Source organism: Crocodylus porosus, unplaced genomic scaffold (assembly GCF_001723895.1).
Source record: "Crocodylus porosus isolate Cpor-Errol unplaced genomic scaffold, CroPor_comp1, whole genome shotgun sequence".
Taxonomy (NCBI): Eukaryota; Metazoa; Chordata; order Crocodylia; family Crocodylidae; genus Crocodylus; species Crocodylus porosus.
Window position 1 is genome coordinate 71,701,434 of NW_017728947.1, and position 23,296 is coordinate 71,724,729.

Below are 23,296 nucleotides of genomic sequence, written 5' to 3' on the forward strand. Positions count from 1 at the left end.
ACTTCTTTGCTTCAGTGGACATAACTACCTCCTGTCATAATGTGGAAAGAGTTTTGTTAACTGTCTCTGTCTAATACAGCAACCCCTAACATGGCTGGAGGGCAAACCAATCCTGGAATTCAGGCCTGTAGAACACAACATAGCTTAAGACAACATTGGTTCTTAGCCCTTCTTTACTCTACTATGAACTCTCCTTGTTACCAAACTCCTGCCAGTGGTTATTGTCAGCCCTAGGGAGCAGACTTACAGATGTAATTCAAAACTGATATTACATCTACTAAGACAGCGGTGCCCAATCTTTTGGCTTCATGGGCCAAATACAGACCTTGAGATCAATTTGGCATGTGCCACATCACAGCCACAGCCCTCGCACTAGATTGGGCCTGTCAGCCCAGCCCCAGCCCTGCTTGTGCCAGCTGCCCTGCCCCCAGCCCTGTGCGTGCTAGATCCCGCCTGCCCCTCCCCTGCGGGTCCAGATCCTGCACGGGCTACCGCGACCCGTCACCTGCCCCGCGGGGCTCGGAAATTTGGCGGCGTGGGCTTGTGAATTGCCCTGGCTCCCCCGTAGATGGAACCTTGGGGAGCCCGTCGCGAGCTCCGCGGCCGGATGCGGCCCGGGGGCTTGAGCACCGCTTGCACCAGGAGATGAAGAGAGGTCACGGATCGAGGCAGGGCACGAGGAGAAACCTCCGTCCGGCCAATCCTGCCAGATCCGAGCCGCCAACCTCAGGCCTGAGGCTGGGACAAAGGCGGCGCCGTGACCCGAGGCTGCCCCTCAGCCCAGTCAGCGGCGCTTTCGACCGCAACGAGCTGTCGCGCACTTCCCCTCTACGGGCGGCACTACGTGTCCCGAGCTGCTTCGCGCGCCGGCCAACCAAGCCTGCCGGGAGCGTACGGGGCCGCCCACTCGGCGCGGAACCCGCCAATGGGCGGCGGGGCGGCGCCAGGGGGGTTTGGTTGCGCCGGGTCAGGGATGGCGCGGGCTCATTGAGGAGGAGGAGGAGGGGCCGGGGCCGGGGCCGGGCCAGCGGCGGCGGCGACGGGCGGGGGCACGATGCCGGTCCACTCGCGGGAGAAGAAGGAGAACAACCACGATGAGATGGAGGTGGATTACGGCGAGAACGAGGGCAGCAGCTCGGAGGAGGAGGAGACCGAGAGCTCGTCCGTTTCAGAGGAGGGCGACAGCTCGGGTAGGCGGGCGGCGCCGCGCGCCCCTCCCCCCTGCCCCGCGCGCTGTGGGCGGGGCCGGCCCCTCCAGCCCCAGCACCTCAGCTAGCCGCCCCTCACGGGGGCCCCGCCCCTCCCTGCGCTGGTTTCGGGGCCGTTGACGCTCCTCCCCGTCCTCCCCGAGCCGCTGCGCCGTGCGGGGCCCGCCCCTCCCCGCCTCGCCTCGCCTCGCCTCAGAGTCGGCTGCCGCTGGCTCCTCCCTGACTCGGTGCTTCCGAGGCGGGGACGCGGGGCGAGGGCGGGGTTTCAGCTCGGTTGCCCCGTATGGGGCGCGACCCCGGCTGCTCCGGTGTCCTTCCAGTTGGGTTTGCCTAGTCCCCAGTTAGAAACTATCTCTCTCAGTTTCTGTCCAAGAGGCAGGCAGTTTCTTTCCCTTTTTGCTGGGGCAAAGGGCAGGCTCCAGTCACCTGAGGATGGCTTAGGTGGCCAGTGCTGCTTAACTAAGTTGGGTAGTGAGTTGTTCAGGATGGTGCTGCCTAAATCTCTGGGGCTTGGGAGGTCCAGGGTCTCACCAGTGCAAGATCAGATCCCCAGTCACCAACATCTTAGTGAAAAGTGAGAGCTACTGCAGGACTGGGCACGGGGGTCTGGAGCAGATAGGTAAAGTGATTATTCCTGGCAAGCTCTGTGGAGCAGATATTGTTATAGCCTTGCTACAGTGGGGGATGCAGGTAACAGCCAATTTGCTTGCATGAATGGCAACCCTGGGAAAAGCTGAAGCTATATGATGCTTTCACTGATGTAATACACATTGATGTGGCCTTACTCCAGTTCTTTCAGGGTTAATCATATGCTAGATATTGGGCAAAGTGTACCCTGGGTGTTGAGGTTTCAGCTGTCGTGAAAAAAACAGGAGCAGTTTGTGTAAATAGGTCATTGGTTCAGGTCCTTAAATAACAGCCCCCATCATGGTAGTATTAATACAGTCATTATTGTATTTATCTGCATTACAGTTCTGAGAAATATTGTATATACTTGAATACAAGACAAGGATTTGTTTCCCCAATCAGCATGGGGAAGAAAACACCTCATCTTACATTCATGTACAAAGAAACTGTATTAAGTACATCGCCTACCTTTGAACTGCTACTAAAAGTAGTATGTGCTTTGTACTGGAAACCAACGATGTCATTAATTAAATATAGTCAATACTGAGCATGACTGTAAAACACTTTTTTTTTTTTTTTTTGGTAAAAGTATATGTCTTTATATATACATAAAAGTGTGTGTTTTTGTATGTGTGTACACACACAAACACACACATGTACACATACACACCTTCTAGTCGCTTTTCATCATATACTTGTACCTTCACCTACAAAAGAAAAACCTGTGCACCTATTATATTATGCTTACCTGTGGAACCATGCTCCTGTGCACCCATCCACAAGGCTGCGTCTCCCTTAAACCCACTGTCTCTTAGTCCTCTCCCTGAATATGGGGTTTAAAACTTAGTTCACTCACTCTCACTGGAGGATCAACTGCTGCTGTGCTTGTTGCTGCCTTCCGATCTAGTTGGACAGCGACAGCAAAGAGGATGTCAAGACATTTCCCCACTTGGTGTAAGACTTGGAAGATCCTGTGTCAAGTGTCCCTCTGCCAGGTAGATTTGGCTGTGTCCTCACTGTCCTCTGCTGCCAATTTCTGATAGTAGGACGGGAGTTTGCTTAGGGCCATTTTAACATAGTCTGCCACCTCTAGTTCATGTGTCCGTACATCAGGAGGTTCCTGGATTTCTGCAGGGCGCTCCTGACGCAGGACATAAACTGATCAAAGTAGGCCAATGATCAGGTGCCCATATGACACTGCCTCTCTGGTCAGCTCTCCGACCCCTGTCATTGCTTTGCAGAGCCGCTTTACCTTTTTCCACACCTCCTTGGCATCAGAGCAGAGCCATAGGAGGTGGTCAGTCGTCTCAGTGGCTCCCTGGCAGATTGCCCTTGGGTAGCGGGATCTCCCTGGCTGCCTCTTCCTTTGTGTCCAAACCCTCAGTGGAGGGGCTCGGTGGGATACCAGCCAGTTTGAGGCTCTGTAGTCTTTGCATAGGCCCATGTGGCAGATGCACTCCCACACAGCTTGGCAGGTGTCGCCCAGGAGGAAGTCTACGGTTGACGATATCTCTAAATCTCACCCCCCTCCTGTATCTTCTTGTGGTTGGCCATGGTGGGGCCTGCATTCCGTAGGCCATACATGCTGTGAAGTTCATTCAGGATCTTGTAGAACGGAGGTGGGTCCATGAGCCATAGTCTCCTATTGGTTGGCGCGAGCACCCCACAGTGTCTTGGGAGGTGCTCTGCAAAATATCTCACAAGACAGGCTGTTTTTGACTCTGCCCATTGCCAGTTTACAGATCTGGCTCATGTACTTTGCCCATAGGAACAGGAGGGTGTCTGGCATGGCTGTACCCCTGGCTCGTTTGACCTTATACAGATTCTTTCTGGCTTTCTTTCAGATTCTGTGGGTGATATGCTTAGAAGGGGGAAGACCAGCATAGTGTACAGAAGGAGGAGCAACCCTACCTTCATAAGTGCCATGTGCTCCTCCATAGAGAGGCAGTGAGAGTGCCACAGACCCAACCTGTGTTTTACCTTGGCCTCTGTCTTTTTGCATGCTTTCCTGCTGCTCAGCTTGGGGTTGAATTCCACCCTGAGGATCTTGACCCCCCTCGCAGGGGACCAGAGACACACAGGGATTCCAGGTCACTGAGCTTGCCCACAGGCAGGTGCTCTTGCCCACATTGAGCTTGGCTCCCGCTGCCGCCTTGTAGATATATTTGCCATAGAGTTCTTTTTAATGACCGTTTGCTTCGGCACAGAACGTTCAAATCATTCATATAGACCAGGACCTTCTGTGCTGCTGCCTGGGATGTGAACTCCATAGATCCTGGGGTCCTGCCTGATCCACTGGGCCAGGGGTTCAGTTGCACACACAAATAAGATTGGGGAGAGTGGGCAGGCCTGCCAGACCCCCAGCTCCACTGTGATCTGTGCACTCAGGAACCTGTTGACCTGCACCTTGCTGCTCAGATCCGTGTAGAGGGGTCCTGATTCAATGAACAAAGGTTGGGAAGTTTCCCATCTGCTTCAGCATCTCAAAGAGGAACTGGTGGGATACTCTGTCATAAGCTTTCTCCACGTTCAGTTTCGGGACAGTGACGTTCTGCTTTCTCTCTTTCCAGCTGGAGCGCATCTCTTAGTTGCAGCAGGGCTCTGTGGATCGGGTGCCCCAGATTTTGAAGATGGGTCATGTCTTTACTTGCCCTGGCCTTTCCTGTGAGCCCTGCAGACTACACAATGTGATTCTGCAGGCTGCAAGTTTGATACCCCTGGTCTATGCTATTGGTTTAGGAGAGAGCAGTCAGACCAGCACATTGTATTTTAGGGCAGTGCTGGCAACTTTTTTTTGGTGGCAGGCCACAATAACCTGGCTTGAGTTCAGTGCAGGCCATCGCTGAGACCTTGCCACTTCTCCCCACTACCTTGCTGCAGTATGGGCAAAGCTCTGCCCTACAGAAATGGCATGGAAGTCCCCAAACTCCATGGGTAGGATCCCATAGCTCTGCAGGTTGTAGCTTGCCAATCCCTGCTTTAGAGCACTTCTGCCTAGCCTGGTAAGTTTATGTAGAGCTTGAGTGACATGTATCAAGGTCACACACAAAATTGGACAGAACAGGAAACTGTACTCAAGTCCAAGGCAATTGTCGTAGCTTATGTTGGCTTCTGTCCATGTAAAGGTTCACTTTGGACTTGTTGAATGATGTGGTGCTGATTCTTTAATCAATGGATTGTGTTTTCTTAGATAGAATTGTTTTTAGCTTTAGATCTAAATCAGGGGTGGGCAATTATTTTGGGCAGAGGGCCGCTTACTGAGTTTTGGCAAGCCATTGAGGGCCGCATGACAGGCAACCCAGGGCATATTAATATTAATTTTCTAAGTTTTTTTAGGGGCCCTGTGGGCCAGATAGAATGGCCTGGCAGGCCACATCTGGCCCCCAGGCCACATTTTGTCCACCTCGATCTAAATTTATTGTGTTTATACCCTCTGCTGAGAGCACATCTAAACTGTCCAGAAAATTGTATTTATTGCTACTGCTATGGGCTTAGCAATTCCATTAAATGTTTTGAAATTTTTTTGGGGGGAGGACATAGCCATGTAGTGGTTTGTCAGTTACTTTATCTTCATATTTTTATAAAGAATATAGGAGAGAGCTGGAAGGAGAGGTTGTATGAAATTTATCTGAATGGCTGTTAATTCAGGAGATCATGAATTACTTGATTTGAAGGAGATGAAAGAATGACTATCAAAATATTGAAAACAGAAGTAATTGTGACCTAAAAAACCTGAAATTGCTATATATGAAGAAATGGAGGAGGTGGAAGATAGAATAGGAATAAGATAAATTTTCAGACTGAAAGATTATATAAGGGAAAACACAATTTAAAAAGAATTTAAAGACTGCCCTTAGGCTAAAAATACTTAGCAGACTATGTGTGGCTGTAAGAATGAGAGAATGGGGCTTCAGCAGTTAAATTTGTATTCAGCTGTATATTTGGGGTTTTTTTCAGTGAGGTTCACCTTGACATCAGTACCTTGGTTCAGCATGGCTTAGTTGTGCACATCTCAGATAAGTCCTTGTTCTGCATATCCAGAAATTATTTGCAGCAGTCATCCCATTATCTTTAGTAAAAGGTTTTCCACAAAGGTCTTCCTTCACCTAGGGGAACAGGAAGAAGTGGTAGGGTGCCAAATTTGGGAATAGGACCAAAGATGTGTTTGGTCATTTTGGTCACTAACCTAGAGTAATGCACTGTTTTGGAGAATCGGCACTCCTCAACTCAACTTTCCCTAGGCCCCTGGCAGACCATTAATATAATCACAACATTGGGATATAAGGCATTTTATACCATACCTGATCTAAAAAATTGTGTGTCCTACCATGCCAGATGTACATATTAGGATGTGTGATTTGAGGTACAATACAGATCTGATGTTATAGCTTAAGGTGTTTTAAAAATATTTTCCTAGAATTTATTTTTAAAATTCCAGGTTGTAGTCGTATTGGTCTAGACCAGGTGTCGGCAACCCCTGGCATGCATGCCGAGCATGGCACGCAAGGCCGTTTTGCTTGGCACGCCATGGCCAGCCCCAGCTCTGGGTCGCTGCTGCTGGCGACGGAGCCTGGCTGCTTCCAGCAGGGCTTGCAGCATCCCAGCTGCCTGCTGGGAGCAACCCAGGATCCCGGCTGGCAGTAGCTCCCCAGAGCCGGGGCCGGCTGCATCTGGGAGCCTCCAAACAGCTGGGCTTCGGCATCAGCTCTGCACCGGAGTGTGCAGGTGTGCCTCGGAGCTGGCGGTGGGGGAGGGGGCCTGAGGCAGCACAGCCCTGGTCTCTCCCCTTCCCCTGGCACGGAGGTGATGAGCAGCTGTTTGTAGTCAGCCTGGGCTCTGGGCAGCTGCAGTGGGCAGAGTGCAAACAGCTGTCCTGGGCTGCACAGCTCCGGCATCAGCTCCGCGCTGGCGGTGACTGCATGGGCAGCTTGGGGCAGACAGCAGGGCAGCGAAGCCCGCCCCGAGGTACCCATGCAGTCGCTGCCAGCATGAAGCTGATGCTGGAGCTGTACAGCCGAGCGCAGTTGTTTGTACTCTGCCTGCTGCAGCTGCCCAGAGCCTGGGCTGGCTACAAAGAGCTGTGCCGGGCTCATCACCTCCATGCTGGGAGTGGGGGATAGAGCAGGGCTACACTGCCTCAGGCCCCTCCCCCACCGCCAGCTCTGAGGCACGCCTGCACGCACTGGTGGGGAGCTGATGCCGGAGCCCAGCACAGCGGTTTGGAGGCTCCCGGCTGCAGCCGGCCCCTGCTCTGGGGAGCTGCTGCCAGCTGGGATCCCGGGCTGCTCCCAGCAAGCAGCTGGGATGCTGCAAGCCCTGCTGGGAGTAGCCTGGGCTCCAGCTGCTACCCAGAGCCAGGGTAGCTGCTGGCAGCCACAGAGCCCAGGCTGTGAGGTAGGGGCTTTGGGTGGGGGGAAAGGGGCACAAGCAGGGCATCCTGGCATGTACCCCTTGCCCTCATTTTGTTTTTCTGCCATGCCGGCACTCCGGCACCTTTCGAGGTAGGCATTGTGGTGTTTTTCGGCACTGCAGCCAAAAAACGTTGCCTACCTCTGGTCTACACTCTAGAGGAAAAGACAATCAGGACTCGTAGTAGAGATGATATCTTTTATCAGACTAACAAGATTTTTGCAAAAAAAATGCTTTAATTGCAAGCTTTTGGGCACAAGCCCCCTTCATCAAGCATTGAAGAAAAGATTGTACAGTTTTATAGTTTTTTAAAGATACAGAAGAATCTGGATGATGTCTTAATTTGTACAACCTAAATAATTAACTGCAAAGGGAAAATTTGTGTGATAATCTTCTTCAGTTTTTCATGGCATGTAAAAAAAAAAAGAAAAAAAAAACCTCTTTAAAAATGTGTGTGTGGTTTAAATCTCTCCTGAAATGCTCTGGATAAAGAATTAGGATCATTGTAAACACAAGAGACTGACAGCTGTGAAATTCACAAAGGATTAGGATTTTCTATCATCATTTTTTAAAACTGTTGTTTTTGTTAATATTTGATGAACTTAAATGGCTCTAACTCCTGGAAGAAAGTATATTTCTGTTAGTGTAGTGTCACACATTCAACTTAACACTGTGCAGTTAAAATGTGAGCAAATGCAGATTCGGGCAATTTAATACATGTTAAGTGCCATTGTGCCATTACAAAGTTGCTTTCTTTTAGGGCAGGATTATCTTAACGTACTATATCACAGCATCCCAAAGATTTGCAACTATTGGAAGTGAACTGTGATTATACCCTTAGATTGAGCAGCACTGTCCTTTCCATTTGAGTGGTGAGGACTCATGAAACATTTCTTGGGACACTTTCCTTCTGTCTCCCCAAGTCATCCTCCAATGACTATAGAAAAGATTAATAGAAAGACTCTTGAAGTGGGGAAATTTTTCTTTTTGAGAAACTACTTTTCAGGTTCTGTTGTATATTATGGAAACGATGGGAAGTAAAAACCTCTTTTACTTCAGTCTTCACAAATAGGGACAGCTACCACATGATGGATGCAGTTGACAGCAAAGACAGGGAAGGAGACAGTCTAGAGTAGTAGCAGAAAAGGTTATGGATTACTTAGAGACGCTTGATGCTTTTGAGTTGGTAGGGCCAGATGGGATGCACCCTAGGGTACTGAAGGAATTGGCTGAGGTAATTTTGGAGCCATTGGCTATCGTCTTTGAGAGTTCATGGAGTTTGGGTGAGAACTTGGATGATTGGAAAAGGGGAAATATAGTGCCCATTTTTAAGAAAAGGGAGGAGGAGGATCCAGGGGATTGCAGACCAGTCAGCCTGACTTAAATATCTGGAAAGATCATGGAGCAGGTCCTCAAGGAGTTTATTATGAAGCACCTGGAAGAGAACAAGATGATTAGGAACAGCTGGTGTAGATTCACCAAAAGCAAGTCATGCCTGACCAATTTGTTTTCTGTGATAAGTGGACAGGCTTTGTGGATGTGGGGAGAGCAGTTGATGTGATATAGTTTAACTCAGAGGTTACCAAACTTTTTCTTATTGCATACCCCTTTCCAGATTTACCAGCTGCCCACATACCCCTACCAGCATACGTTTTGTATTTTAACCCCTTAAATGCCAATTATTATTATAATAATGAAAATGAAATCTACCATTAACACAGTTTCCTCTCACCTATCCCCTAGGTATGTCTGGTGTACCCCCAGGGGTATGTGTGTCACAGTTTGGGAACCCCTGCCTTAACTTGAGCAAGGCTTTTGACACTGTCTTCTCCCATGACAGTCTCATTAGCAAGCTTAGGATATACAGATTAGAGGGCTCCTGTAAGGTTGAATCATTGTGCTCACTTCAGTGACTCAGTGTCTAATATCAATGTCTCAGTGTTGGGAGAAGGTATCAAGTAGGGTTGCTCAGGGGTCTGTTCTGGGTTTGGTACTGCTCAACATCTTCATTAATGATATGGATGCTGGGATGAGGACATGCTTAGCAAATTTGTGGATGACACCAAGTTGGGTGGAATTGCAGACACACTGGAGGGCAGAGGGCGGATCTAGAATGACCTGAATAGAATGGAAAAATGGTCTGCAGCCAATCGCATGAGACTTAACAAGGACAAGTGCAAAGCCCTGCACTTTGGACAGAACATTGCATGCAGAAATACAGACCAGGGAATGAATAGCTAGACTTCAGTACTACAGAGAAGGACCTGGGGGTTACAGTAGACCAGTGCTGTCCAACTGGTGGCTTGCAGGCTGCATGTGGCCTGTGAGGGGGTTAGACTGCCACCTTTACTCCCACCCAGCTACTGCTGCCTCAGTTACGACATACTGGAGGAAGCTCTGGGCTCCCCTTCCTTCTGGCTGCTTCTTCTGTAGGCTATGGGCTTTCCCCTCCTCTGGCTCCAGGGGCAGGGTAGGCCAGAGCAGTGTGGCGCAGCTTGTGGTATGGTGGAATCCCATGATATAGGATGCTGGTATGGTGAAACGGAGGAGCCTGTGCCCAAAGAGCTGAAGGTAGGGGTGGGGTGCCTTTGTGCACCTGCATGGTGCTGTGTGGTGGAGGGGGAGGAGTACCCACATGCCCAGTGCAGTGCAGAAAGTAGAAAGTGCCTACGTGCCTGCGCAATAGAGAATGTCCCCGTGCCTGGTGCAATGAGGCATAGGGGGTGCCCACTTGCTTGGTGCAGCAGGGGAGTGCCCAGGGAGCCTGTGTTCTGCCTTGTGTAGCCCCTCCAGTGTGTGGCTTGTGGGATGTGATACCCTGTCCACTAACAGGTTGGGCAGCCCTGCAATAGACCATAAGCTGAATATGAGCCAGTAGTGTGCTCTTGTTTCAAAAAATAGCTAAGAGTATACCGAGTTATATTAAAGGAGTGTCACTTGTAAATCAGGGGAAGTGATTCTTGTGCTCTGGTGAGGCTTCATTTGTAGTACTGTGCTCAGTTTTGGGCCCCACACTTCAAATAGGATGTGAACAGTTTGGAAAGAGTCCAATACAGAGCAACAGAAATTATGAGAGGCCTGGAGAGCAAGACATATGAGGAAAGGCTGAGAGAGAAATGTTATATTTTATTCTGTTACTTTGCAAGGAAATTAACTTTTTTTTATTCATAGAAATGGATGATGAGGACTGTGAAAGAAGAAGAATGGAATGTTTAGATGAAATGTCCAACCTTGAAAAACAGTTTACAGACCTCAAAGATCAGTAAGTAGTTGCGTGTTTTGAAAACGTTTTTCTATTTAAAGATGATTTCAAATGCTGCCATTTTAAGAAGGCTGGTGATTAAAATTAGGAGTAACTTCTTCCTTTGTTTGCTTTATGAGATTTCCAGGTGTAGATCTTCCCCAAATGCCATTAGAGGGGATGGCATGAGTCTGTCTTCCAAAAATGTTGAGGGTATAAAAATATGGAACTGTGTCAAGATCCATTTTATTATTTTCTGAAATAGAATTTGGAGTAGTATACACCAGTATATATTATAACCAAGGCTCCTCTCTGGGGTATTAATTAGATTTATCTAGATGTCTTGCTAGAGCAAAAATCTTTGTACTTCATCTTTAGAAAAGGATAGACAATCCTGGACTTCATATTTGCTTACGCCTTCTAGAAAAAATATGCAAGAGAATTTATTATAAAGCTTGGAAAATTAGTGGCAACAAATACAACTTTATAGGTTTTAATTTTCTGTTATGGAATGATTAGATTAGATATGGGATTGTGCAAAGAATTTTTTCAGAGAAAATTATTTCTGTGATTCTGCTTGTGTTTTTTTCCCCCTTTTACTTAATACTCTCCTTTTACAATTTGAGACTTTACAAAGAGAGATTAAGTCAGGTGGATGCGAAACTGCAGGAAGTCATAGCTGGAAAGGCCCCAGAGTACTTGGAACCGCTGGCAGCTTTGCAAGAAAATATGCAAATCCGAACAAAGGTGGCAGGTAGGAATGTGAAATTATTGCTGCTCTTTAACAGTGTACATTTACTATGTAGATTCCAGGTCAGTATTTCCTTGTTTTAGTGTGGTTCTTACAGATGTGAAGTTTTAGGAAATACTTAACATAGCATAAACCTTTTTAAACAAAAGTTAAAAGTTTATTTGTATCATTTAAAAGAGACTGTGTGGGAGAATTTATTAGAACTCTATATAAGTTAGATGTGCATTTTTTTAAAACTAAGAAATCTCAACTGAACATATAAAACCATAACTAGAAGATACACTATCTACATCTTATTTGCAGTTTTGGGCTCAAACCTGCACTTGTGGGTCACTGGCAGAATAGTAGTGACCTACCTCATGAAAATTGTACTGGTTCTGTTCTGCTGTCTTAGATTCAGAGACGCTTCCATTTCACTATGCAGCCCCCTCCAGTCCCCCCCCAACAAAAAAAAAAAGAGAGAGAGAAATTTGAAATCCAGTTAGAATCCTTTTTCTCAGTACGTCTTCATTTATGCAGCTTGCTTGTTCAGATACTGTTGATTCACAGCAGAGCAGCATTGGATTTTAAACATCTACCATGTAGCTAACTGGATTTCAGGTTTTGTTTTTTAATTATGTGGAGAAGCCAAAGCTGAGGAGATTCTTGTCAATTCCGTGTGCTCTCTTGCTGAAGAATAGTATAGGTCAAGGCTAACTGTATACAGATGGAGCACTGGTATGACAGAAACAGGAAAAAAAAAGATCTGCTTCTCCTGTTCAACCCCCATTGTGAAGTCTGTGGATGGTGACCTCTGCAGCTAAGTTAGTCTGTGGGACTTAAACTGGAAAAGAGCAAAGAATCAGACAATGAGGAGGTCTCTAGCCAGAGGAATGATGCGTACGTCCTCTTAGAATACAAGCGTCAGAAGAAAACTGCTGGAAAAGGATCAAAACTGCCAGTCTTAGCAACATTAGTACTGATGCAGCTGTTCACTCCTTCAGTTACTTCCAAGGAAGGAAGGCAGGTCAGATCCAGAAGCCGAGATCAAAATTACTCAGTACGCTCTTATTCTGGGGTTTGCCCTATTACTCCTTCAACTAAGGATAACTGAGGATTTCTAGGGCTACTAATTCTTAACCTTAGAAGGATTACTTAACAATCTTTTAGTTCTCAATTAGCCTTCTTCTAGTATTGACATAACAGGCTTTTCTGGCTTGTCTGTGGGTTATCTGTTTTAAGTCTTAGATCCTAATGCAGATATTAAGAACAAGATAGTATGAAGAGGCCAAATACCCAATATTCCTCTCACTCACTTAGATCATAAGTGACACTCTCTGAAGGAGAGCACATGTCTAAAGAAGAGAGGCAAAGAGAAGAAAGAGGAACCCTAATTAGGGCAAGTTAAAATAATACACATGATCCAAGTCAGAAAGGCCATCTTTCAAGTTCAGAGAATATTAGTGGTCTTTCCCTCTGAGTGGATTCCAGAGAATTTCAAAAGCTTTCGTTACTTGTTAAAGGAAAGCATCACTTTTTTTTCTTCTAGTCAACAGCTTGATACTTGACCCAAAAATGATAAATTTTGAGAAAGTAGTGGGAGAGAGAAATCATACAAAATCCAACCAGGAGAACTCCTGCTGGGATAAAATTATAGGCTGTTACAACCTAAGAAAGCTTAAAAAAAGACCAATGTTACAAAAATATTTTGAAACCAATGCTGAAGTTCAGGGATGTTCACTGGGTGGTCTGAAGAATGCATGTCACCTACAAGGGGTTAACACACAGCCCTTAGGTTTCTGGCCTGGTCACTGCTCCCCCATTGCTCTCTTGCTGCTACTGTGGTCTTCATGGATCTCTTCTCTCTTCCAGTTTCTGCTGCCTGCCTCCTCCCCTCCCCTCCCTCCCCCCCCTTGAGTTTTATAGTTATTAGGGTCTACCCCCCTTGAGTTTTATAGTTATTAGGGTCTAGAAGGGACCTTACAGATCAAGTCCAGCCCCCCTGCACTTGGGCATGAAAGACTGCTGGGGTCAGATGACCCCAGCAAGGTGGGCATCAAGACACTTGGGCTAGAGTGGAACAGCCTGGGGATTTGGGTGTCTGGGGCTTATGCCCGACACAGTAGGGATTGACCCTTGATTGGGGGAAGGGGGGGCGCTCACCTCACAGGGGGTCTGTGCCATGTGATATATGGCCTGGGGTGGGGGGGGGGATGTGGCTTGTGTGACAGGTGGCCACTTAGATGTTGAACAGTCCTTCTAAAGTAGATAGTAGCAGAACTAAAGTTCCCTCTGATCAAAAGTTCTCTAACTTAGAAGGAAAACTATCAGATTTCTTAAAGCACTCACACCATCCTTAATGAGCTGCTTACAAAAGTGTTTAAAGCCATAGTCATCTTTTTCTCTTGTTACTAGATTTGCTTATCACTTTGGGGTGTGCTCATTTATTAGGGATACATTTTTAGGATCTCTGTAATTCTGTCAACGTGCTGCTTGTGTTACTTGTGTTTGTATATGGAGCTGTATCCGTTCTGCAAGTCTTCACCCCCAGTGGAGCTATCTTGCAGGACTTGGTTTCAGTGGGGCTTGGTTCCTCCAGGCACCACATCAGTCACACACACACACACACACGCACACACACACACACACACACTAATGTGACACGCCTGACCTGGATTGATCAGCATGTACAGGCTGACACCTTCATATGCCAGGAATCAGTTCATTAAGGTAAGAATAAAATGCAGTCAGACACAAACACACAGGTGAACAGAATACCTCTGAATCTGGCTGGGTGTCCAGCTGATACCCTTATGGGCCAGGATTCAGTTCATTAGGGCACGTCTGAGCCAAACTGGGTTAATCAGCCTGTACAAGCTGATCCCCTTATGTGTCTTAAATTCAGCACGTCCCAATCTTTTGCTGTGTCCTAGTAGTGGTAGCCTCTTGATGAGCGGATCCCACAGTATTTTTGGACTTCACAGGGATCTTTTGCTTAGGTAAAAGAAGCGTTTCTGCAGAGCAAGTGGAGAAGGAGCAGGAGAGAAGGAAAATTACACCCAGTTACTACCAGTTTGACTATAAAAGTTAATTATTGCTAAGTATATGAAATTTATAATGGTACTAGTAATAATAGACATGCAAGGGAAAACAGACAAAAATAATTACAATATTATCCTGGTTTCATTGAGTATTTGGGGAAACCTAGTTCAAGCTTAACTAATAAAATTCAGGTTCAGAAAGCTATGCCTGGAGAGAAAAAGAAAGAGAGAGCAAGAGCTGGGACCTCACCGTTCCAAGGTCCTTGGGTGATTTGTTGACAAGCAAGTTCTCAGCACGATCCTTGAAGGGAGATGATCTGTTTTGCCTAGCTTCTTGAGAACAACAGCAGATGGTGTCAGAGAGATTTTTGTCTCTTGAAGCACAGTGTTTGCTGCTTTATAGCTTTCTTATACCTTTAGTCTAGCCTCTTCAAAGCATTTTTTTAATTGTGTAAATCAAGAGGGTCCCAAGCCATAATTAACAAGGAAAATCCTGTTATATAAATTTAAATGAATTACGTTTTTTCAGTGACAAGGGGTTATGTGGTTTGGAACATCTCAAGAAACTGATTAACAACCAGGAAAAACATTAAGTTTTAAGGAGTAACCAGACACCTAGGAGCCAGCTTGAAATTATTATGAATATACTGGAAGGGATTTTCTCAGATGGCCTAGCTATGCTTGCACTGTGAAGTCAGCATCAGTGTTTTGTATTTTATGTGTTGGAAATAAGCCTCAGCTTAGCATGAGTTACAGGTTTTACTGTAGTCTTTTAACAGGTCCGAGGGGATTACTTGGAGTGTTCATAAACTTTGTGGGGAGGACTTCCACCAGTCATCCTGGGGAAAGTATGACATCATTTGTGGTCAGGGCTCCAACAGGCTGGACACTGTGATGAACCCTTAACTATTGTTCAAATGTTGCCTCTACCCCCTCTGACTCGGTGTCTTGCCTCAACATTCCCAACAAGGACCGAGTTTTAGTCAATCAAGTTTAAATAGGCCTCCCGTACTGGGACCAGGGAATGTACGGCCCAAGATGCCTATTAAACTTCTCTTCTGCTTAGTTCTGGTTAGATGAGGGAGGGGGAAGAGGGGGAAATAGAAAAAGTCCTTTGTAAGTCCAGCAAGGTGGGTGCCAGGGCTCCCTCATGAACACAGAGCTGACAGGTAACACACTTCACTTTTGAGTAACTACTTATAGTTTATCAGATTACACATTGATGTAATAAAACAATTTTCAAGTGAAATGTATGTCTGAAAAATGCATCAAGAAGGAAATATCTCAGCTGGGGGCACACGTAGGTACACTGTGGTGTTCCTGGCCGAAGTGTTTCAAAATGTTGAAGGCCTTCTCCAGCATGGACCGGGCAGGGGGGTGTTAAAGTAGGCTGCAGCAACCTGCGGTTGTGCTGTCAGCTGCCTCCTGGCTCTTAGGGGGGGTATGGGAAGGCTATGAGAAATTCTGGCGTGGCTGCAACCCCCCTCCCCCGTAGCCCCCCCCCACAGTGCTGCTGCTGTCTGTCCCAAGTGCAGCCCCGGTCCAGACTTCCTGCAGGGAAGAGCCTGGTGCTGCCTCCAGCCTGCAGCAGCAACCTGCCCTTGCCCTGTGCACAGATCCAGTGTACACACATCCCCCATAGCTCCCCTGGGGTTATACATAGGAGCAGGATCTGCCCTCTGAACAAGCCATGCAACTCTGTCCCATGCCCCACCCCGACTGGGCAGCCCCAGCTCCCTCCCTCCCTCACCACAGGGATCTCAATCTGCTCCTCCCATGCCCCCCCCAACAGACTTACCAGCCAGATGCTGCTCTTCAAGCTGCCAGGCTGCATATTGGCAATCAGATCAGTATTGGCTGATATGACTCATTAATAATTGGCTATCGGTATTGGCACAAAAAAAATCTTTATTGGTGCACCCCTACTTAGATTGTATCTAGAAACATCAACCAAGTTAATCTCCCATTGTATTAGAGCAGGGGTGTCAAAGATACAGCCTCTAGTCCAGTTCTGGCCCATGGACTCCTATCATCTGGCCCTAAGTGCTGCCTGTGGAGCCCTCCATCTAGTCCTGTATGCTGTATGCACTGGCCCCAGCCCCATGCACTGCATGTAGAGTCAGTCTGGAGAACAGGTGAGGTTGTCTGTAGGCCCAATGTATCTCACCAGACCAGTCCCATGCCCTTCAGCTGTCCCATAGGGGCAGATGAGTTTGATGCTTCTCTGTTACTGTATGAACATACAAACCTTGTACTGTGTATGGAGGAGGGCAAGAGTACAGTGTATTAGCTCTTTGTCCATGTGTCCACTCTTAACACTGTGGAAAGTGGAAGTTAAACTTTGCTAGTTAGCCCCCAGGTTAACTTCCATATTCCACGGGAGAAGAGTGAACTCATGGGCATTTATCCTGGGCTAACTGTTGTGGTAAAGCTCTACCCACTGTTATCTTGAGGCCCCATGTATGTTTTTCACACTGTGGTTGTTACTTGAGAAGTCTCTCAGTGCGCCAACCTTGGTCAGCTAGAATTAGGATAGCTGTCGTATAATAGCTTTATCATGTGATGCATTGGTAGAATCTTGTGGGGAGAATAGACTTAAACTTGTTTGCACCCTATATTCATAACAAGAGAAACATTTTATCTTAATAAAAATAGACTGGAACAGAAAATGAAGGGATACTATTTCACCTCCTGAATTTTAAGACAGTTAACTTTCCATAAATTGTTTATACTTGATACTGGCTGAACACTATCCATTTCTAATACAGTATTTCTTTACACATACCTAGTGCTAGGATGAGCAACAGAACTCTGGAAAGAATCCTGAAATTGGTTATCCATCTAAAGAAATAACAAGTCTCTAATTTGTCTGCTTTCAGGTATCTATAGAGAGTTGTGTTTAGAGTCTGTAAAGAACAAATATGAATGTGAAATTCAAGCTTCTCGTCAACACTGTGAGGTACTGCTAACTTGTTAAAACTGACAGTTGATTATCTATCTTTGAACTCTCTTGCATGTTAGTTAATGAGAAGTACATCTTTAGTTGTTGTTATTGCCATCATTTTACTATGGTAAGTAACTTCTAACTGTATTACTGTGAAAGAAACATATTATCAGAAACATCCTGAAAGTACATGTCAGCTTATCATCTTAGCTTTGAATAAGCAAATTTAATATGTTTTCATTAACAGAGTTTGTTAAAGATTAAAAATTATTTTGGAAATTAGAGTTACATACTAGGCATCCAAGGAAATAACTATAGCATTATTCCACCATAAATACAACAATCATACTGCAATTTTTAGAATTGTTTTAATATATAAAGCTTTTAACAACTGATAATACAGCCACTATTCAACAACTAGTACCAGAGGGTTAGACATTTCTCAATTTTTGGATAATTTTTCAATTAATTTATTTAAATCAAAGGTGTCAAATCTCCTTGGGCCTACAGGCTAGATCCAGACTGTGGGGCTCCTCTTGAGCCAGATGTGGACCCACCTGTGGTGGTGTTAATCCACTGGAGGTTTCTGAGCTGCAGGGATTAACATGCTTGTCCCTTGCCCTGATGTAGCTGACACACATCCCCATTGGCTGTCTGTATGCCAGAATTCAATACTGGGCCCTATCCCTGAATTCTCAGCCCCTCTAGAAGCCCTGTGGGCTGGATGATATGGCTCTACTGGCTGGGTTTCATCTAAGTCAAGTAGGAAGTACTTGCATAGACACAGTAATAAAATTGATTCTTTAGGTCTTTGATTGGATGGGGGAAACACATCAAGGCCTACAAATTAAGATATACATTCTACTTGACCAAAAAACCAAGGGGTTTCTCTGAGCTCATGCAGTAATTGAAACATCTGGACAAATATAAATCTATTTATTCTTCAGATAATGTTACCTTTTTATCTAGATGTAATTTGGGTGACCTGGTCCAGTTCCCTGTTGTATGTGACTGGATCCTGTTTCTGAATATGTTCTTTTAAGCTCCTTCCATTCGAGTACTGAAAGTGGTTTTTCAAACTATGTATTTGGCATTTTTGACTGGTGGGACCTTGTTTTCCAACTGTTTAGCCCTCCTCCCATAGTCATCTTAATTACTCAGGTGCTTAGATGTGTTCTTCTGCATCCAAAGACTCACAGGGCTAATTTGTTTTGGTCAGAATCCTTTCATCCAGGGCTATCATGTAGGTTTCAGGGCTTCTTGCGACCTGGAGAACCTAATCCCACAAGCTGGATCTGTCCCATGAGACTTGTTGCTAGAGGTGTTGCATCACAGCAGCTCTAGATCCCAGGGGGATTAATACTCCTGTCAAATTTTGGGAGTTTAGTTGCTCTTGGTGAATGAAATTGGCAGCGGGGGGAAAAGGGAGGGGGTGGTGGCTATGTTAACCCTCTGAGTTCTGGAGCCATGCCTGCAATGTACTGGCACTTGTTGAGATTAATGCCTCTGCTGCTGCTTGCAGATTGTCCAGCTCGTGAGAAGCCCCATGGTCCACATCCAGCCTGTAGGATCAAATGAATTTGACACCACTGCCTTAGGCTGTATCACCATTCTAGCCTTCTTGCCATAAATGGCGTGCTGTGCTTGTAGAGCATTCCTACAACATGGTCTCTTGCTTCCACTGGAAATCTCTTGGGCTTCTATAAAATATCCCAGCCTCATCTGTTTTTGTGAAGATATTTGTTTAAAATCAGCAATAGTGCTGGTGGCAAAACCATTGTTTTGCTGTAATGGGGCCAATCAATAGCCTTGTGTGTGCTATTGAAACTTCTCCATCTAGTCTGTCCTTTTGGTATCAAGTTCTTATTACAAAATTAATTCTCAAAATAATACTAGCTTTTGTATTAAAGAATGAAATGCATTATATTTGTAAAATAAAAATAATTTAATAAATACATTTCTTGTGACATTAGGTTTTCCATGTGACTTATGGAAATTAAAATAGATGTTGGAAAGACATTTCTAACAGGAGTTGTAGGCATTGTGCTCTTCCTCGGAATTTAAATATTTTGTTAGTTTGAAAAAGATGGTAAACATGATAGGATTTAAATACACTCAGTCGCCATTATTGTCTCTTTTCTCCCCCATAAAAATAGGAATGTCCCACCCCCACAAAATTGTAACTAAAGTTTTGGGTTTTTCCCCCCCAGGCTTTTTTGTTTTGTTTTTTTTTTTGTTTTTTTTACACATTAGCACTTTATTCTTAATGAAGACTTGAGTTGTCTTGTTTTCTTTCCTATTTGACTTTCCATAGCTGCTAATCTTGCGTTTCCTTAATACTTTTTCCTTCTTTCCAATTCAGGTATCTCGTAGTATTTGAATCTAATGTACTTTTGTGACTCAGATCAAGCCTCCTTTCTGCATAAAAGAAATACTCCAGTGAAATCTTTAACATGTCTGTTGGAAGCTGACTGGCATAAAATAGTCTCAGGTCATTGAGCTGCCTCAAGTAGTATATAAAATAGGACACAGCTACCAACATAGATCTTAAGTCTTCTTGTAACTGTCTCAGTCCTTCCGGAAATCATTAAATTATCATGCAATTAAAACAAATTAGGCCCCTCCTGAAAACCCAGAAGTTAATTCCCATTTATACTTTGTCTATTTTCAGAAGAAGACTGTCAGCCAGATAAAAGGGTAGCAAATATATTGTTTCAAAGTTCAGATCTCAAAATAATTTACAGTTGAAATACCTGTTCAGTAGGCCATTGTTTCCAGTGCACTTTGTATTCCATATTTGCTTCAGATCTTAAAAACAAGTTAATGGAGTACACCTCTATCCATAGTAGACCTCCTTTACTATTCACCACCGAGTGTTCTGTCACTAGTCATAGCAGAAAAGCATACATTTGTGTCAGAGTAGAGATTGTACTTCTGGAGATCTAGCTTTTTTGCCTTGCATGCTTATCCATCACACTAAGTTATTATCTTTGATCACTGGACATCTTGTATTCAGCCTGATATATCTGTAATAAATATTTGCTTTAAGTACCTAGGCTCTTCCACTGACAAAACCTGTAAATGAGGAACTTAAAGTAAAATGGGAAATGTAGCTCTAAACCATTGATGTAAGTAACATTTAGGTAACATTATACATTCTTGTGTGTTTAATTCTTGCATTTTCCAGAGTGAAAAGCTCTTATTATATGATACTGTACAAAGTGAATTAGAAGAGAAGATCAGAAGACTTGAAGAAGACAGGCATAGTATTGATATTACCTCAGGTAAATAGAATTTGAAAGATTTGTAAGCCCTCGGTTGTAGTCTGTTGTGTAGGTAATCCATCTGTGGACCTTCTTATACTCTAGAATCCTTATTTAGAATTGCATTCTAGATTTAATTCTAAGTCTGACCAAACTTAAACTTATTATATACAATGTTATTTTGGAATGTTCAGCATCCTTTGCCTTTGATTCTGAGGCTGTTAATTTTTCACTGTTGGTAAAAGTGTGTAATGGCCACAAAATTGAGAATACTAGGTCCAAGTCAGAAAGTTATGTCTCCTACTTTTTCTCAGCCAAATAATATTGAAAAAATATTAAAATTTCATGAAAAATATGTACATTATCGCTGGCAAGTTTCCTTTGGGAAATGTGACATCTTTAATTAGACCTACTAAATAGTTGAAAAAATTGTTCTTTGCAAGCTTTTGAGCACAAACACGTGTCTTTAGGCATAGGGAGAGTCTGCTGGTGTTGGTGGGCTCACACAGTCTCCTTCAATGGCCTTTTTGAGCAAGGGCATGTACCCATTATTGTAAAACCCTTGTTCTTGCTGCACAGCCTCCAGCTCATTGTGAAAATTACCTTTGTAGTCCGTTCTTCCTCCACCAGGCTGTATGGAGGATGATGCAGCACAGTCCATCCAAATTATGGGATTGCCTTTGCCTCTGTGTTGTGTAAGCTGCGGTGTGGGCAGGCATTGTGCAGAAACACCATCTCAGACATGTCTCTGTTGGGCTCTTTGCATGCAGTGGTTCAGTTTTTTTTCAAAGTCTTGACAGACCACTGAGTTAACTGTGGCTGTCTTAAATAAGAAAAACACCCTTGATATCCATGGCTTAGAAGATGAAAATCAGGAGGTGTCACTTTGTGGCTCATGAAGCATGACACTGCAGTCTCTGAAGCGTCAAAAAATGATTTGTAGCGTTGTCTCAATTTTTTATTATAAAAACTAAACATGCAAATTCATGGTATCTAAAGAAAAATGTTCAACTAATGGAAGGTTTCTGAATGTATTTCTTTCAGAATTATGGAATGATGAACTACAGTCTAGGAAGAAAAGGAAGGATCCATTTAGTCCAGATAAAAAGAAACCTGTTGTTGTATCAGATATCCTTCCTCTATCATTGTTATTTGATTATACAGTCTTTTTTAAAGCTGATCTTGCCAAACATCATAGTCTATTGCTGTATGACCAGCTGAGGCAATAATACAGTCTTAATGCTATTCACGGTAGGTACATTTTGTTTGATAAGTCACCTTTTATATAATTTTGACAATCCAGAATAAGACTTCTGCTGCCAGAAAACTAGTTCATCTAGTGAAAGTGATTGCCAAAGTTACTGTTTTTAATTCCTTCTAATTTAGCATTTATTTCCAAAAATAGAAGTAGTCATGTATATTAACATTTCAGTTAAGGATATGCTGCCATTTGTTTCAACTGATACATGGTACCAGTTCTAATCAGCAGTTTGGAAAGACATAATTTGGGATCTTGAATTTGACACAGTTGCATATATATTATATAAGATGACAAAGAGTGGATAACATTTTAAAGAGAGTTTGGAGCTATTTTTACGATAATGTTATACATTCTTTTAGTGACTTGACTTTAGAAATGAAGGCTTTAAAAAAATAAATTTAAACTTGTAGGTGATGGTTGCCATGGATACAAAGCTAAGGAAAGAATTAATAGCATGTGGTTGACCTGGTACAGTACTCAGATAGCAAAAGAAGAAAAAGTGAATGATTCATGAGACTGACTTGGGAGACATTTTGATAAAGGGGAAGAAAGAATAAAGGTAGTAGTTTCTTGGTCTTTGCAAATAACGTGAAAGTAAGTAAAGTGATCCAGATAGTGACATGAATAAGAGCAAGTTGATAAGCCTGGAGACTAGAGAAAGAGGCTTCAGAAATGGTTTTCATTTCTGGACCATAGTTTAGAGGTGGGAGTGAAAAGAGACTTGTGCGTGTAAATGTTGCAAACCTGGAACCTTCAAATTGCAAACGTCTGGGACAGACTTGTTCAGTGTTGAGCATACTTTTGATTTCAGACAGAATTTGATATTGAGCTGTACAGGTAGGAAGGCAAGGAATCATAATGTGACAAAAGTTTAATTTAAATGATAGAGGTGAAAGCAGGATAGAAGATTAAAGATGTAACTTTAGGTAGTGTAATTTCTTTATTGTGCTCTTCCTGCATAGGTGTTTTTATGTGGCTTTCAAGTTTCCTCTTCATTTACTTCAGTGTAAGAGTCTTGTGTTACTCTTTAGTTGCATGTTTTAAATTCCTGAAGTCAAGATTGTCAATGTTTAAAATTTAAGGGGTAGGGAAATGTCTTGCTTTTAACTTGGTGGAAGGGCTAAGGGACCTTAGGCATTAGCAAATTGAGCTATAGTTCATGTGTACCCTTTTCCCCCCTTGCATGGAGGAGGTGAGAGGGTCAGGTGACTGAATCCTAAGAGTTAGGCTCAAAGGGCATTTATACACACGCTGTGGGAGTGGGGTGGAGGGAGGAGTGTCTGGAGCATCTCAAGTATCAGCATCCTTGCTCTGAAAAATGGTGAATGAGCTTTAGTTAAAGTGCCCCCACCACCATTTTTCAGAAGGGGATGCTGGTACATGAGATGCTAGAGGCTGCTGGAGCACAGTAATTACCAGGTTCCCACAGACTTGATTAATTGAGTGTGCTCTGCACTGTAATTACAGTGTGTCAGAGCAGCCTCGCTGCTTGTGGATAGGTGCCCAAAGAGTATAAACAGATGTAGGCTGCATGACTAACTGCATATTTCAGATCGAGTCAACATATACCAT

The 23,296-nt window shown here is 44.4% G+C and overlaps 1 protein-coding gene across 2 annotated transcripts in view; it reads left to right on the top strand.

Annotated features, from left to right (window-relative positions):
• The first annotated feature begins 940 nt into the window (after positions 1–940).
• BRMS1L (breast cancer metastasis-suppressor 1-like) overlaps positions 941–23,296 on the top strand; it is a 34,112-nt gene continuing 11,756 nt past the window's right edge. The window contains exons 1-6 of one of the 2 annotated variants that reach the window (XM_019551953.1): positions 941–1,190; positions 10,416–10,506; positions 11,112–11,239; positions 17,136–17,215; positions 20,388–20,484; positions 21,508–21,591. In XM_019551953.1, the coding sequence (XP_019407498.1) occupies positions 1,055–1,190; positions 10,416–10,506; positions 11,112–11,239; positions 17,136–17,215; positions 20,388–20,484; positions 21,508–21,591 (616 nt within the window). In that variant the 5' untranslated portion in view covers positions 941–1,054. Of the gene's footprint in view, positions 1,191–1,609; positions 1,783–10,415; positions 10,507–11,111; positions 11,240–17,135; positions 17,216–20,387; positions 20,485–21,507; positions 21,592–23,296 lie in introns of those variants that run through there. The other variant, XM_019551954.1, reaches the window with a different exon arrangement.